Raw genomic sequence first — 17,057 nt, 5'->3', positions numbered from 1 at the left:
ATTCACCGTGCGGTTCTGTATGTCGGAGTATGAGCATCGTATTCCACTTGGTCTCTGAGCAGGACAGGAAGTAAACAATCCAGGAAATGCTTTGTTCACCAATATTGACCTGAAATTGCATAAACAGGTGTATATATACTTCGTTTGTTATGTACTGAAGCTACGGATACTACGTCCACGCATAACGCTCTTAGACGTCTCACACTGCACGTTTCGTAGTGTAGTTGCTCTTGATTTATAACGCCTAAGACAAAATAATTACGGATGTATTACAGCAAAATCTGGACGTCAGGTGACGTCAAATTACAAATTAACCGTGCAGATTTATGATTGTAGCACGGGACCTATTAAGTGTTGGTCGTGACACGAGTAATGCGCTCTGCTTCGGCTGCAAATAGTTTCAGATCAGCGACGCCCACCATGTAATAATTTACGTCATATTTCGTTTTTGAGCATATGTGATGCAGTAGGTTTTGTTTGCGCGCGATAGCAATGAAGTTTTGCGGTACATACTGCTATCTGCTATGTATATGAAACGGAGAAAAATCGCGGACTGCTTGCAATGTGACGTCTGTAGACCTAAAAGAGGTCACTGGAACATTGATGACGATAACGCAGTCTATCCTGTCAAGGAATCGCAGGTGCAATAAAGTTTGGTTTCTGCAGAGAGGACAATGTAGTTATTACGAGCAGCGTACAGTGCCGTGCACTGCTGGGTATAGAGCGCTCGAAGGCCGTATTTTCTCTGCGGGGCGACACTTGGCGGTGGTTGCTGGGTCCGAAATAGCGTGTTCTGGAGCATGCGTGACCTAATAAACATGCAAATTTGCGCGTGTTGCATTTAACAAGAGGTGATGTTCGTGAGCACCTTCATTATCTCGAACAGTCTGTGACCGCGCTTGATTTGTTGCGAAAGGCCGGCGCGTGTTATCAGCCCATACGCTTCATTCAGAATCAGTCTGACATTTGCGGTGCCCTAAGTGACCTCAGGCCGCGCGCAGATTTGGGTAAACAAAGGCGCTTTTCAACGTGGCCACTCGCCAAAAGCAGTTCTACGTGTCTACTTAGTCGCACATGCTCCAGAACTGACTATCTCGGACCCAGCAACTGCCGCCAGGTGTCGCCCTGCAGAGCAACGACGTAAAGCCCTTATATATAGAAAGTAGCGCCATTCTTAGATCTTGCCGCCACCGCGCTCACCCAATTCCACCTAGAAAAAAAAAGTTGGAATTTTTTTTTTCTAGGTTGCATTGGCTCACCCCGGCGTTTCCCTCTCGCCGCCTCCTGTCTCCCTAGCCTCCTCCGCTCCCCCATTGGCCAATCCGTGTCACGTGGAAGCACGCGTTGTACTTTCATATATTTTTTTCTTTCCACCGCGCTCCGACCGCCATTATCGGGCCTTTGCGACGAAAGTGCTATACGCACAAACGGATTTACCGTGTTAGGGACAAGAACTTCGTTTTGATATCATGTTGCTGCGCCTTAAGTAGCCGCAACCGACAAGGCGAGGGCAAAAGCCTTTTTTGTTTACCATCCGGCGACCGCAAACGCTTGCTGCACACTCGGTATTTGCGCCGTTTCGCACATAATTCCAAAACGGGATTGATAAGGCCAGCTACTGACTGACGAAGCAAAATCGCGCCTCAGAAACTTCTGTGCAGGGCGCGATCGAAGTTTTCCGGAGATTTCCTCTGGTAGCGCGTTAGCTGTCGTCTGCCACGGCAGGCCCGACGTAGGCGGCGCCACTGTCGATATCGCGCCTCGATCGCGCTGGCCGCGCCGAGGGCGACAGTGGAACGGAGGTGGTGGGAAATGGTTGGCCCTATTTTTATATATGCGGGTTTTACAACGACGGCCGTACGCGCGCTCACACAGCAGTAGACCGCACTGTACTAACGCGAAGAATTATCGTTCTGTACAAGCTGGGTCGATAAATTGTCTTGGCTGTTAAGATCCAGTGTGTAATAAGAAAACCCGGATCTGTAAATTACTTGTTTGAGGTTTTGGAAATTTTATACTTCATTTTCATTTCAGTTTGATCGTTTCCTTGTCAAAAAAAAATGATGTTGAGACTAAAGGCGTAATGCCTGACAGATGGCCCAACACCCGTGCACACAATTCGTACAGAACTCATATTATACATTAATACATCAATCAATATTAAGCAAACAACAGCTTTCACGGTGCCCAATCGAACATGCAAAACAAAATCTGTGACGCAGAGAAATGCGATGCGACTCTGGACAAAGTAAATATAGACTTGAATCACCTCACTCCTGCACGCCTTCCTTCCACTCTTAAGTAGCCCTCGAACAGGTACGAGTAAACGACTAAATCGTGCACCGAATCCAAATGACACATATTAGAAGGGGTTACGGCGTGATAGCTACTGCTCTGTATATGAAGCGGTCACCTTGCTTGCTTTAGTGTGTTCCCTTGTGCTGTGGTGCCGTCTAGTTTCTCCATTATTTAAAGGGTGCTATACCCACTAGTCAAATTCCCTTCTAGTGGTCAGAGCATGAAGCTTTCCTCAAAGCTGTGAACATGCCTCTATCTCGTCGATGGTGTGTTTTTGTAGACTGACACGACGTCAGTGGACATCTGATGCTGCAATCAGTCGTGTGCGACGCCGTTACGTACTCGTCAGCGAGGCAGTCTTCGCTGCTGTCCCTGCTGTACGTCACCAGATTTTGTTTCTTCAGGTTCTTCTGTTGTATTCTTCTAGCAAACTACATAAATATACAATGGTGCACTATTCCTCCAAATTTACTCCTGGTGATTATGACATAAAACTCCGTTAATTAGCAGAGGCAATGAGGCGATTGCAAAGCACGTATTATTCATCATTATTTCAAGATGGCAAACTTAACATTTGAACAAAAACGAGTCTTTTAGATTTTTTTTGCATTGATTGTTCAGTGACTGCATAAAAGAATGCTTAAAAATCGGAAGGCACTAAGCCCATTTCGTGCAGGAAATGCATTATGACAACGTGTATTGTCGAGCAGTTCCCTCGGCTGTTGAGCGTCAGATAAACTGGCCCGCTTTCCAACTATTACTGTCAACAAGCAGCTCACTTCGAAGTTTAGCTGTTTGTATATAGAGTCGGAGAAAGCTGACTTCGTGCGTCTGCTGTGGCGACCAGTCATGTGTGGCACCTTCATGTTCTCGTCAGCGAAGCGGTCATCACTGCTTCCCCTTTGCCACCAGTGGTATATGCATATGTTGCATGGAGCGTCGTTAGTTACATTAGAAAATTATTTTTGCATTGTTAAGGGGCAGTATCATGTCGTAAATGTATTCACTGAACTTTAGGGCTTCAAAAAATAATGTGTTGAATATAAAAAAAATAAAAAAGGCGGTCTACGTTATAATTGGCGTGGCAGTTTGCGTAATGTCTATTTGCCATCTACAAACTATTTTTTTATACGACAGATGGCATTCTTTGGTCACAAGCTGTACGAGCTGCGAGTCATACTGGTTATGAAAAAAAGATTTGGCGACTGGTTATGAAAAAGATTTGGCGCTTAGTTTAGGAGGCTCGAGGGAGAATCACGGTGCTACCCCGATAGTGAATACGGAGCGATTCACAACGCGACGATTTGAAAAAGCGAGACTTGGCCAATTTGGCCTGTCATGTAACAATGTATACATTCCAGAATATGTGTTTAAAACTAATTTTATGACAGACATCGGCATCACAGTGAACCTTTTGGTTTGCTTGAAGCCAGAAACCAAGAAAAGTGATCATTTTGTTGTGCATTATATTGAACACATTTGCATCAGATTATAGATGTGCGAATATTCGCAACGTTAAGTTAACTAATCGAACAATGGCATGAGGGGCCAAATTGGCTGATTCTATTCAGTCCCCCAAGCAAATAGTCTAATAAAAAATCAGAATGTATTTCATAGCTCACGAATAAGTCAATCACGTCATCTACTTTGCACAATATAACCTGAAATCGAAGTAAAACACATGTCATCCACAACACATTGCACATAAGGTTCGAGAATAGCACGCGTGCCTGAAAAAGGTACAATTTTCCGCTAGAACCACAACCGATTGCAAAAAAAAAAAAAAAAAATGTGATCCAGCACCTGCGTCTTTTCGTTGCGTCCTTTCGTTCGATAAAATGTGAATGTGCTTCATTGCCACACAACTCCATAGAACAGCGACACCATCTACGCAGACCTTTCGCGTATCAGCGAGATACGTTTCGTGCTGATGTGCTTAAATATACGAGGATGGGAAAGTAGGCTGTACAGTATTCGCAAACCATTCGAGAGGTATTCGATATTCGATTCAATTTGCTTCTAACACCATTCGATTCGTTTTCGCCTCGTTCTCAAAAGCTACCATTTTCACGCCCGTACATCTGATTTCCTTTGAAAACATTTCCGCTACAGGGTCTACACGGTGAGCCTTCGCAGCCGACTGCTGTGGCCAAGACACAGTGCCTTCGTAGATTCCTGTCTGTGGCCGTATCGCCTTTTATGGACTCGGTAAGAACCGTCTGGCTCGGATGTCTCTACTGAAATGCATGTAAACCGTAGAAATGCTTTTATGAGACAATCAGGGAAACGATTTGGTGCATTTTATACTATATGATTTTGGTGAAGTTAGAAATTTTATATTAGCATGGAAATTCCTACAAAGCACGGAGGCCAGACAAATCCAGAAAAGAAAGTGGCCGTTTATTTCATCGCCATCTAATCACAGCGCTCGAGTTGTCGCTAAGAAATTAGGTTGGTAAACTTTATGATTGTGTCCACGTGGTTTTTCGTGCTATACCTCACCTTGACAAGTGCTCTGTCACTTAGGCCCTCTGCCTTTGTGGTAGCGGCCTGCTTTGGATCCAAATCCGCGAATTGTGTGCGGTCATGGCTGTCTTGAAGCAACAAATTCAACGTTTAGTTAGGGAGATAGGAGGGACAATCACTGCGAAGCAGGCCGATACTTTTGGTGAATGTGTGTATTAAACTAATTTTAAGTCAGATATCGGCATCACAGTGAACCTTATGGTTTGCTTGAAGCCACAAACCAGAGAGAAAAAGGCGACCATATTGTTATGCGTTATTTGAACACACGTGCATCCGATTAGGATGTGCGAAAATTCACAACTTTAGAATAACTAATCGAGCAATGTCATGAGAGGCCAAATTGGCTGAAGCATAACCTTTTTCTTATTCTCGAGGTGATGTTGATGCGCACGATGTCTTTATTGTAGCTTTGCAGATAAATTGTTATAAATCAGTCGCAAGATTTCACTGTCATGAACATTCATGTTGCAGCGACAATACAGGCTTCGCAATTACAGGACGCAAAGCGCGGTGTCTTCCAATACTCTGCATTTTCAATTCTTTTCTACTTGATTGCATCGCTCGATGAAGCGCCACAGTTAAAGCCAGGGTTGTCCTCGCGATGCGACGGAATGCCAGAAGGATCGGTAAAAATAAAATGTTAGCAATACTTAAGTGTCTGTAACAGTCGTTTGGGTTATTAATTTCGGGACATACTTCTATGGTGGGAAATGTTCTACTTGATTATTTAAGGAGCTAATTACTATTTAATCATGAAAAATTGTAGCACTGCCAAAATTGAGTGTACGTTTCGGTTTAATATGTTAGACGAAATCATGTTAGTCCTAATCGTCACATATCATTTTTTCTAACCTACAGGATTCTCAGTATTAGAAACATGGCAAATTCGACGACGTGTTTTTATGTGTTTTTATACGACGACTTTTTATGACGCTCCCGTCCTGTGTTTCAGGCTCCAAAATATGACACCAGAACCATCTAGACCACATTAAATATTGAAATTTCGAAGTTGAAGTTGTCGGTCTAAACGCGGCGTGTGCTTCCCAAGAACCCCGAGTTTGCGAAAAATAATGTGCCTTTAACAAAGCTTGATTTGTAGTGTACGGTGGGATGACAAACTTTCCAACGTTGTGAATACCAGGATGGGTAAATTGAAATAATGTTGAGAAGGCTATACAGTATTCGGTAACTATTCTCAAACTATTCGAAAGGTATTAGACATTCGATTCGATTTGCTTCTGGCACTATTAAATTCGTATTTGACTTCGCCTCAAATACTATTCGCCACACCCCTATATTCGATTTTAAACATTCTTTTGAAAACATTTCCACTTTTGACAGGGTCCAGCCACCTACTCGGAAATGCCAGGACACAGCGCCTTCGTGCCTTCCTGTCTGCTCTGTATCACCTTTTATGGACACGGTAAGAACCGTCTGGTACTCGGCTTTGGAATACACGCAATGGTGTGTGCACTGCAACGCATTGCGCAATCACCGTGAAAATATTAAGAGGTAGCTTTAGCTCGGGGCCAAGTGCGATTTCTCCATTGAAATAGTTGCAAAACGTAAAAATAATAATTATTAACAAGTAATAGAGATAAGCGTAGGCCTCTGCGCCACGCGGAGGGCCTGCGCGGTCGGGGTTGTTGGGGACTATTTTATTGGCCGCGGACGCCGACCGACGCTGACGGCGGATTTTCTGCATTACGGGGCCCTTAACGCCATTCGTTACTGAACAAAACTTTAATTTCTCAAAGTAAAATCCGTCAGAAAAATCGTAAAATAAGAGTTAACCACAACCTACAGGCGTGATAGCGTCGGATTGTAATTTGAATATACGAGAAAAAAGCCTGATAAGCAGCCAGGGATCTTTGAATGCTATCGCGTTCCACTCGTAAAGGCGAAGCTTTAGCGTCCTCCAATTCTGATGGTGTTTCGCTGTACTTTGCTTCTAGGCAACATTGAGGCGAATGTTCAAAACCGAGCCTTTCTAATTCTTGGACACGCGTGCGCCTCGGGGCTATAAAAACAATTAATAAAATAATAAAAAAATGGGCAAATTTGCTCTTAGTGGTCCAAAGCTTAGGCACAGCGAAAGTGTCAATCCTCAAGTCTTACTGGCTGCTACTGCTAGGTATTAACTTGGTTTAACTTAACTACGCATGTAGGGAAGGTATTCTCAAGCGATGATTTTCTGAGGTACCTTCCCTATCGCGACATTTCGCGTGACTAGCGCTGGACGCGTCGGCGCCTACGAGCGACACTGTTCCTGGCATGCCACAAACGCAGGCAGGCAGGCAGGAGCCGTGTCTTTGTCGGGTGAAGCGAGCGCGCACCTGCGCCGGCGGTTACTAGGCAACGCAAGGTGACGTCATCGCTACTGCTTCGGTGCATGCGCGGTTAGGCAACGCGGACGGTGTCGGCAATGCTCAGCGCGATGCCTTGTTGGTGCTGCTACAATTTCGTTATCTCGTTCTCATTTTCTCTTTCCCTCTCCCGAGCATTGCCTGCGCCGCGCGTATGCTCTCCTTCCCTCTCCTTGACGTTCTATGTCAAGGCAACATTCAGACGGCACGGAGACGAGGCGAGGCACACGCCGCTCTGTGAAGTGGTTGCTCGGAAACGCAGTGACGTCATAGCTCGGCGAGGTTTTGCGACAGCAGATGCCACTTTTTACGGTTAGCTAGAAAAGCTTTGCTGTTAAAAAGGTCCTAGGGCCTTCGCATTTTGATCTAAGACGGCTTAAATTGCTCGTGTAAAAATGTCTTCCCAGGAATGCATTTGTGTTTAAACGTGCAGCCGACTTTAAGGGGATCAGTGTAAGCTTGGTCTTTGTAAGCTAGCTTTCCCACGTGGTATGTTGCAGTGAAGCCTACTCGTAAAGAAAAATGTGATGCGAACGGAGCCCGATAACGCTATCGCGTTCCACTCTTAAAGGCTAACCTTAAGCGTCCTCCAATTTTTATATAGCACGTATTGAGCAACAGAACGCTGTTTCATGTGTTTTTCATGTTGCTCTACAATTTTGTCATTGACAGTATTCATCGAAATATTACTCGCCGGGGTGGCTCAGTCAGCTAAGGCGTTGCGCTGCTGTGCACGATGTCGCGGGATCAAATCCCGGCCCCGGCGGCCGCTTCTAGATGGAGGCGAAATGCAAAAACACCCATGTGCTTCCGTTGTAGTGCACGTTAAAAATTGTCACCATGCTCCGTTCGCTGGGTGCGCCAGTGAAAGCTCAAGAAAGAACCCCAGGTGGTCAAAATTAATTCGGAGCCCTCCAATACGGCGTGCCTCATAATCAGAACTGGATTTGGCACGTAAAACCACCGAAAGAACATTTACTTATAATATTTGAGAAGTTGAATAAATAAACAAGAGAAATTATGTAAATAGGCGGAATGCAGAAAATAATCTTAGAATCTCCAAGCGACGGCAAACACCATTACCGTGGTTCTGCCCAGCTACGTGGCATTTGCACATTTTTAAATCTTGGTGCATGATAGTTGGGACGCCCTGTGTACTAAAGCTTTTGCGCAAGATCAACGAAAGGAATAGGCAGCAGGGAGTACACAAACACAAGGCGCCCAGATCGAACTATGAACAGTTCGTTTTCCAGAAACAGGACGTTATATGCGCTGCCTAACCGCATGTGCAAAATTCTGAGCGAAATCTGGATTAGTTCATTCAGTGGCAATGGTTAGCGTCAATATAGGCCTGGGAGCCAAGGCAACTTTGCGCATACGATTAGGCCACATATGTATCCTGTTTCTGGAAAATAAACAGTTGATAGTCTGCTCTGAGTGTCCCGCCTTTGTGTTCCCGCTCCAGTCTGGTTCTTCCGTTGTTCTTACTTTGGCATAAATGAAATGTCATGGCCCGCACCACTATAACGTAACAGGGGATTACTGTATAACTTACATCCGTTACGTGCCCACCAAATACTACGCGAATAGTTGCTCGTTATACTATAGTTAATAAATAAACAAAATAAATTAAAGGAAACCTAATGGGCTTTACCTCGAAGTTCCGTGCTACATTCGGGTTGATGCCAATTTTTCCCTTCATGAACCTTCCTCCAGCTTGCGGGATTCCGCAGAACTAATTTGCCGTAAGCAAAAATTGGTCTCTATAACGCACTTTAATTCTTCCTTAATACACTGTACATTGATGAGGCGATAATGAGGGAGCTTGAGGGAAACTGGAGCTTTTCAGAGTTCATTTTCTTTTCTCCAATAGGCCTTAAATTTGTGCATGTGTTCAAGTATAATTTATCCCATTCAGTCTGGGGTACACTGCGTACGCTCGAAGAATGTAGTGAGTAGCAAATGTTGCGCTTACTGCGTCCGCTACTTTCAGGCTCAACAACGTCCTGGCCGCTCAGGACACAGAATTCCTCTCATGTAAATGCGCAAGTGACCTACTATACAATGTGCGGTGTACCTGCGTTTGTTGAGCATGTGTGAATTTAATGCGATGTGGACAAACTTACTGAAGTGCATTTAAACATAGGCAGTTGTCTAAATACACAGAAGAGAAGAAATCTTTTTCCTTGGCATTCACTGCACAGGTACGGCCTATATAATATAAAAGGTAAAAACTACCAATTCTGTCGAGCACATTTTTATTTAGCCGGTCAAATGTTTTGCAAAAGTATTTTTAAATTCGCAAAATAAACTACCAGACTAAAGCGTATAGCTTTGGAATACAGCAATAAGAAGAGTGAGAGCAATTTCAATTGAAATCATTTGAAGTTGATCTCCCATACTGCAGACACCATAGCCGCACCCATGTGGTGGTTATTCACTGGCAGTGGTCTACCTATTTTTCTGTTTATTCAGCGATTAGGTAAAAGACATAAGATAAGTGTTCTGTAAACAAATACCAGTCCATAAGCGAGGCGACACTGAGGAATTTTTTATGCCAGACCCACTAATACAAACGGGAATTTCATGCATGAGATCACTGATGCATAAAAAAGTTTGATATTTTCATTGCCTCTATTAGACCGATATATGAGGAATACTTTCCACACATTTTTTAAACAGAAAAAAAATGCACGTAAACAATGGATAAAAAACGAGTGTTTGGAATACATACAGACAAAAGACCCTATTTAAAAGTGTTTCCTGCCAAGCAGAAGCTTGGACGATTTTGCTCTATTTTGGGCATATAGCATTAAGGTTACGTCACACCTGAGACATTTAGAGAACGACTACATGCACAAGTTGAACAGCGAAATCTTAAAAAGAAGTGATTTAACATGGAATCAGCTAAATCATATTGTTACGCCATGAAGCGTTTATTTAAATCTGCAGGGCAGATAAATCGGAACGGTTGGCATGTTGCAAGCCCGGTACAAAAGCAACCAGCCGAACGTTGTCTTCCTTCTCCACCGACAGTCCCCGTGGTCATTCGCGCTGTTTCTGCCCTCTGTTATGAGAGCTCGTGACATTTCCCCGTTGGCAGACGAAGCCCGACGGGCAAGTCAGTCAGTCGTTCGTGAATTGCAAGGCTTCAGGCGGGCAACGTGAGTGACTTCGGTTTTGGCCGAATGTCGTCCAGTGCTCGTGAGGCGCGCAAAGCGATAGTTGACCTCGCTGAGGCGTTCAAGTATAACGTAGGGCCCAACATAGTGGGCCAAGAACATAGCCACAGTCTACAAATGCAGTTACGGAAGCCTGGCTTGTGCCAGGCTTCCGTAAAGGCGTCCAGAGCCACACAAGGTCGCCAGGATTGAAATATACATGGGCGACGACCGTCGTAGCGCATCTTTGACAGGTCCTGCGAGGCCAAGGTGCGTAGCCGAGCAATGCGTCGCGCTTCTTCTGCTCGACAGAGGACCTTAGTAATAGAGTCATTGTCATGAGCGAAGTAGGGAAACATGGTGTCGAGTGTGTAACGAGGCGGACGAGCATAAAGGAGGAAGAACGGTAACCGGTGGTCTCGTGTCTCGCGGTGTTGAAGGCATAGGTGACAAAAGGTAGGATGCTGTCCCAGTTCTTATGTGCGGAATCGACATACATCGACAGCATGTTGGCAAGCGCTCGGTTGGTACGTTCGACCAGATCATTGGTTTGTGGATGGTATGGCGTCGAGTGGCGGAAGCTAGATAGGCAAAGACGAAGGGTCTCTTCGACAACGTATGCAGTAAACTGTCTCCCACGATCGCTGATTATAATGCGAGGAGGCCCATGTCGGAGAATAACGGAATATAACAAGAAAATAGAAACTTTTGTTGCTTTTGCCGATGTCAGCGCTGCCGTCTCACAATAACGGGTGAGGTGGTCTACACACACAATAACCCAACGATTGCCATTGGAGCATCTCGGGAAGGGGCCCAGGAGGTCTATGCCGACTTGTTCAAAAGGGGCGCTTGAAGGCGGAACTGGCTGAAGTCGACCATGCGGTGTGTTTGTAGGTCGTTTGTAACGCTGGCATTCGGTGCAACTGGCGACGTACCGCTCGGTATCGTGACGCACCTTGGGCCAGTAAAAACGCTTTTGAGCACGGTAAAATGTTCGTGTGGATCCCAGATGACCTGAAGTGGGATCGTCGTGCATGGCACATAGCACTTGAACGCGGAGACTCTTGGGCACAACTAAAAGGTAGCGCGCGCCAGTGGTCGAGTAGCTCTTCTTATACAGTACGCCGTCACGTAGGCGAAAACGGCTATCTTCTAAAGGCTCGTGTGCAGCCGCGAAAAGTGGCTGCAAGCTTTTGTCCTTCTGCTGTTCGGATATGAAGGTACCCATATCAGGAAATTCTGGAGATACAAAAGCGATGTATTGGTCGAAGTTGTCAGTGTCGCATTCAGTCGTCGGCAGTGGCATCCGAGAGAGACAGTCAGCCGCTCTTGTCGGCCGCTCTTGTAGGAAACAAAATCGTACTTCTGTAGGCGGAGAGCCCAACGCGCAAGTCGACCAGAAGGGTCCCGCAGATTCACAAGCCCGCACAGTGAATGATGATCCATGACCACTGTGAAGGGGCGCCCGTAGAGGTATGAACGAAACCGTTGCACCGCGAAGATGACCGCCAAGCACTCTTGCTCGGTAACTGTATAATTGCGCTCGGAGCGACTCAACGAGCGTACGTGGCTAGCGTACGAGATCACGTGCTCGCTTTCACCGATGCGCTGAACAAGCACAGCGCCGATGCCAACACCACTCGCATCGGTGTGAACCTCTGTTGGTGCTGAGGGATCGAAGTGGCGAAGAATAGGCTGTGACGTCAAGAGGAACTTTAATTGACGAAACGACGAGTCGCAATCTGTGGTCCACTCAAAAGGAACGCTTTTCTGGAGAAGGCGCGTGAGAGGATGGGCCACGTCAGCAAATCTGGGAATGAATCAGCGAAAGTAGGAGCATAAGCCTAAAAAAAAAACTTCGCAATTGCTCTTGACACTGTGAGGTTCCCTAAATGCCTCTACAGCCACAGTCTTTTATGGATCTGGTCGGATGCCTTCTTTATCAACCTGATGTCCTAGCACAATAGCTTGTCGCTCCCCAAAATGACACTTCGTAGAATTGAGTACCAGGCCAGCCTTCTCCAAGCAGTTCAGCACCAGACGCTCCAAACAACTCCAGACGCTTGTTATGCTCACTAAATGCTCGGCCGAAGATCACAACCTCGTCCAGGTAGCACATGCAAACTTGCCATTTCCAGCCACGCAGTAGTGTCCATGAACCGTTCGAACGTTGCGGGTGCGTTGCACAGCCCGAAAGGCATGACATTAAATTCAAACAAGCCGTCGGGCGTTACAAATGCAGTTTTTTTCCTTATCCTCAATGTGCATAGGAATCTGCCAGTAACCTGACCGCAGATCAACAGAGAAGTACGAGGCCGCACAAAGGCAATCGATCGCGTCGTCTATTCGCGGAAGCGGGTATACGTCTTTTTTGGTAACGTTGTTTAGGCGTCGGTAATCAACACAGAATCGCCACGTACCATCTTTCTTTTTCACCAATATCACTGGTGCTGCCCAAGGGCTAGATGACTCTTGAATGACTCCTTTGGTTAGCATTTCTGCGACTTGCTCACTGATTATCTTGCGCTCTGCGGGCGACACGCGATATGGTTTTTTGTCGAATCAGTTGACCAGATCCTGTGTTGATGCGGTGGCGAGTTCTAGACACAGGGATCGATGTCGGGCCGTCGTGCTGCGTGAAGTCGAATACTGAGGAGTGTTTCACAAGGAGCGCCACCAACGCATCACGATTATGGTCACTGAGCGATTTAGCGACCATGGAAACAAATTTTGAGTCCACAGGGCGCATGTTACTGGCTTTGCTGTGTCTGGAAGTTCTGTAAGCACTGCCATGGGTATCGGCGAGTCTTCTTGAAATGTGGCCAGTTTTAAGCCTTGAGGCAGCGCCGCCGCTTCAGTAGAACAATTTATCACCTATAGTCATGTGCGTCCATTCAGCACCGATACCATGCAATGAGGAACCAACACGTTTTTCTTTAGGCAGTTCACATGTACTGGGTCCACTGCACCATCGAACGGGTTGCGAGTAGAACAAACAACTGAAACACCCATCGCGGATAAAGCGGGCCCAACGGTATCCTCGGAGACGCAAAACACTCTCTCTTGGTTGGGTGAGTCTTCCGAGATCACAGATAAAGCCCTTTCGCCCACACTGAGTTCTCCCGTGCGGCAGTCAACATTGGCACCACACAACTGTAAAAAGTCGATCCCTAGAATCACATCGTGGGTGGAACGAGGAAGGACAATAAACTCAGTGTTAAAAACTCGACCACCTAATGATACATCCACATTACAAACTCCGACCGGATATAATGAGTCACCACCCACTCCACGAAAACTTGTGCTCTGGTCCTAATGAAACATGACCTTGCGTCCCAGAAGACTTAAACAGCACACCCATGACGGAAACAGTTGCACCCGTGTCGACTAAAGCCATGGTAGACACACCGTCAATACACACATGAACCCTATTCTTCAGCATGAAAATAGTTTGGGGTATCTCAGTCGGCAGCACAGATTTTCCAGCGACCTCACCCCCATCGGTCGCGCTGGCTAGTTTTCCGGCGGGGGTGACGGGAAGCGGCGCCGCGGAGAAGATGACGGGATGCGCCGCCGGGGTGATGGTGATCGATAGGCTCGGAAAGCTGGTGGTGGTGTCAGGGTGCGGTCGGAAGCAGGCGAACGGTTACGAGGTCTTCCCTCTCCAAAGTAGCTTCCTAAGGTGTAGTTACGTGGCCTTTCTTCTCGGGAGTGGCTTCCTAGAGCGGAGTTCCCTGGCCGCTGGTTGTCCATGATACGACCACTGTGCCACGCAGACGGCATCGATTGCCCATAGCTCGATGGCCAATGTTGAGTGCAGTATCTAGCTATGTGACCTGGTGTGCCACAGCTGTAGCACACAGGCATAGGGCGAACATCGGGAAGCTGATGACACTGTTCAGCCGTGGCCGTGCGTTGAGAGTAACGAATATTCTCTCCTTGCAAGTCATAGGCAGTGGCTGGTCGTCGTGAGCGACCGTTGCGTGGGCGCTGTTCAAGGCTTTGATCAAAAGAATCGTTATAGGACGGCTAGTTCAGGTCATAATATGGACCATCTCTATAGCTCTCAAAGTCCGCTGCGTTTACTGAGTGCTGCCAATGAGTCGAGGGGGTTGCACAAATGGCGTCTCGGAAAGCGCAGGAGCTGTAACGTGGGGCCACATACCGTGCTTGTTCTTCGTGTCGAAGGAGTTCCTCACGGACAATCTGCCGAATGGTGGACATGGTGGACGATAAGTCTGTTGGAGGATTCGTGTCCACACTGGCTACAGTCGTCACATTAGCTAGCCGTCCAAATTTCGGGGCAATTCGACGAGTCTTCAGTGTTTCGAAGGTACGGCAGTGCCGTATCACATCTGATACAGTTTCCCAATCTGATCTTTCCCAATGAGGAAGTTGTACACATCTTCCACGATTCCTTTCAAAAGGTGTCCCACCTTATCCTCTTCTGACATTCGGGGGTTTACGGTTTTACACAGTTTTAGAATCTCCTCGATGAATGTGGTGCAAGTCTCTCTGGTGACCTGAGCCCTCTGAGCTAACGTTAATTCCGCTCGTTTCTTCTTGGCATCCGAATCGCCAAAACACTTCTTCATCTCGTCAACGAAACAGGCCCAGATAGTTAGCGCGTCCGCATGGTTGCTGTGCCACTCGAAAAGAAAACAACGTTCCTCAGTTGGGAGGCGGCGTTCCAATGATTGTACTGGCTTGCCCTTTCATAATGGGTGAGCCACTCATCGACATCTTCTCCTGCCTTTGCGGAGAACGTGCGTGGCTCTCGGTAGTGTTGAATCGGAGCTGGTCATGCCGATGCAGTACTGGGAGCACCTTCCTCTCTAGGCATGATGGTGGCCGATGGCAAAAGTCCGGCAAGGTGGCGGCTTCTCCGAAGGTCTTGTACGGACGATTCCGTTGTCGGTCGTGGGAGGTACCCAGCACAGATCCACCAAATGTTACGCCGTAAAGCGTTTATTTAAATCGGCAGCGTAGATAAATCGGAATGGTTGGCGTGTTGCAAGCCCGGTACAAAAGCAAGCCGCTGAACGTCGTCTTCCTTCTCCACCGACAGTCCCCGTGATCATTCGCGCTGTTTCTGCCCTCTGTTATGAGAGCTCGTGACAATATTTTAAATCCCAGTAAAGACACCGCTGACATGTAGATTGTAATTAATGATAAAAAGCTTTCTGATAGAGGACTGGCAAATTGTTTCAATGAATATTTTGTGTTTTTGCTACATATATATTACATACGATCCTGCTTGTCTGGACTACTAAGCCCACAAAATCCTCAAGCTATATTTTTGTTCCCTGCTAATTCCAATGAAATTCAATGCATTCTTTCTGGCCATTCGAAACAAGTGCAATATTTACAAGTTTACAAAAAATTTACAAGATGTACAAGTGCAAAAGAAGAGAAAATGTACCACTCAGCATTAAATTTGCATATTTGTTCGCTTATCTCTTCGGCGTTTGCACAAATGTTACGCCAATGCACGTGGAAGCTACGCTTACTCGGTACGTTTCCCAAGAAACCAAAAGCTTTCATAATTGGTGCAGTACGAATTGTGCACAAGCTCCGCCCCTTAAGCTTTCCCTTTATAGCCTCAGAACGTTTTCCGCGAACATATTCATTGTGGATTCTGACAATGGCTGCCTGATTACACTGTTAACAATTATGCCATGGCAGTTGCTGTTGACATGAGTGGCCTTGGCGCATAACCACAGTGGATGATTGGGAATGAATCGGGCGGTTAAAATATGCTGATAAAGGGAATTAACATTTTTGATGTTGTAACTTAGAAATTAAAGAAAATTCTATGAGTAACTAAGGTTAAGTTAAAAAAACAGGATCAAAAACAAAGCCGTGTATAAGCCACGTGCGTTCTTTGTTTCTACCAGCTGGAACTCGCGCACTGCCCTTTCTTGGTTCTCCACGTGAGGTGAACGCGTGACTCGCTCTCATTGTTCCAGGATATAAGGTAACACGAAGGCGAACAGCAAAAGAGCGACTGGTCGAACTCGGACGACGCCATGCGGGTCGCCGACAACGCACTCACATAATCGGTGAGTACATTGCGACTACAGACAGGCTTCGCGGTTAGACGTCTTTGTTATTGCGACATCAATTATACGGACGCTTGAGTCGACCCCGCAGGGATGGTACGAAGGCCTCCAAGGACGCCGAGTGCCTTGCACTGGTTCTTTATTCTATGCGTTCACTGCAGAAACGACGTGCAAAGTGGACGCAGCGTAAGTGCTTTGCTCACTCGGCACAGTGGCGGAGCCAGGACCCCTGCTGGCATGAGCGTTGCATGAGCTCAGGGCATGGCTGTTTGGAACGCCATCATGTCCATAGTGTTTCTCTGTAGGAGCTTCTAAGCGCTTGCTTCCCTGAGGGACTCTAACCAGCTTTTGCTCAGCGCAAAACACAATGAGAAATCACCTCACGGGCTACCGTATGCGTCAAATCTTGCTCCGCGCACATCATCCGAGAGATCTGCATCTGATACGTCGCCATTTAAATTTTCGCTAAAAGTTCGTCGACAGTCTGGTCATAGCTGTTAGCAGTAAAACATTTAATTACCCGCTTTACTTAATCTCCAATACGCATAGATTCCAGCATGTGCTTTATATCTGCGCATATTTTATTGCGATAGCAATTATCTAGGCACTCCTAGCGCATCTCTGCCGTCACCGCCGCCGTCGCC

At 46.5% G+C, this 17,057-nt stretch overlaps 1 protein-coding gene across 3 annotated transcripts in view; it reads left to right on the top strand.

Annotated features, from left to right (window-relative positions):
- Positions 1-17,057, top strand: part of LOC119459879 (uncharacterized) — a 113,197-nt gene that overhangs the window by 73,194 nt on the left and 22,946 nt on the right. Inside the window, exon 8 of one of the 3 annotated variants that reach the window (XM_049666485.1) lies at positions 9,184-9,227. The exons of the other annotated variants lie outside the window; for them this stretch is intronic. Within the exon in view, the coding sequence (XP_049522442.1) occupies positions 9,184-9,227 (44 nt within the window). The remainder of the gene's footprint in view (positions 1-9,183; positions 9,228-17,057) is intronic. 3 annotated transcript variants of the gene reach the window in all.

The sequence above is a fragment of the Dermacentor silvarum genome, chromosome 1 (genome assembly GCF_013339745.2).
Source record: "Dermacentor silvarum isolate Dsil-2018 chromosome 1, BIME_Dsil_1.4, whole genome shotgun sequence".
Taxonomy (NCBI): Eukaryota; Metazoa; Arthropoda; class Arachnida; order Ixodida; family Ixodidae; genus Dermacentor; species Dermacentor silvarum.
This window is presented reverse-complemented; position numbering and strand designations above follow the sequence as displayed.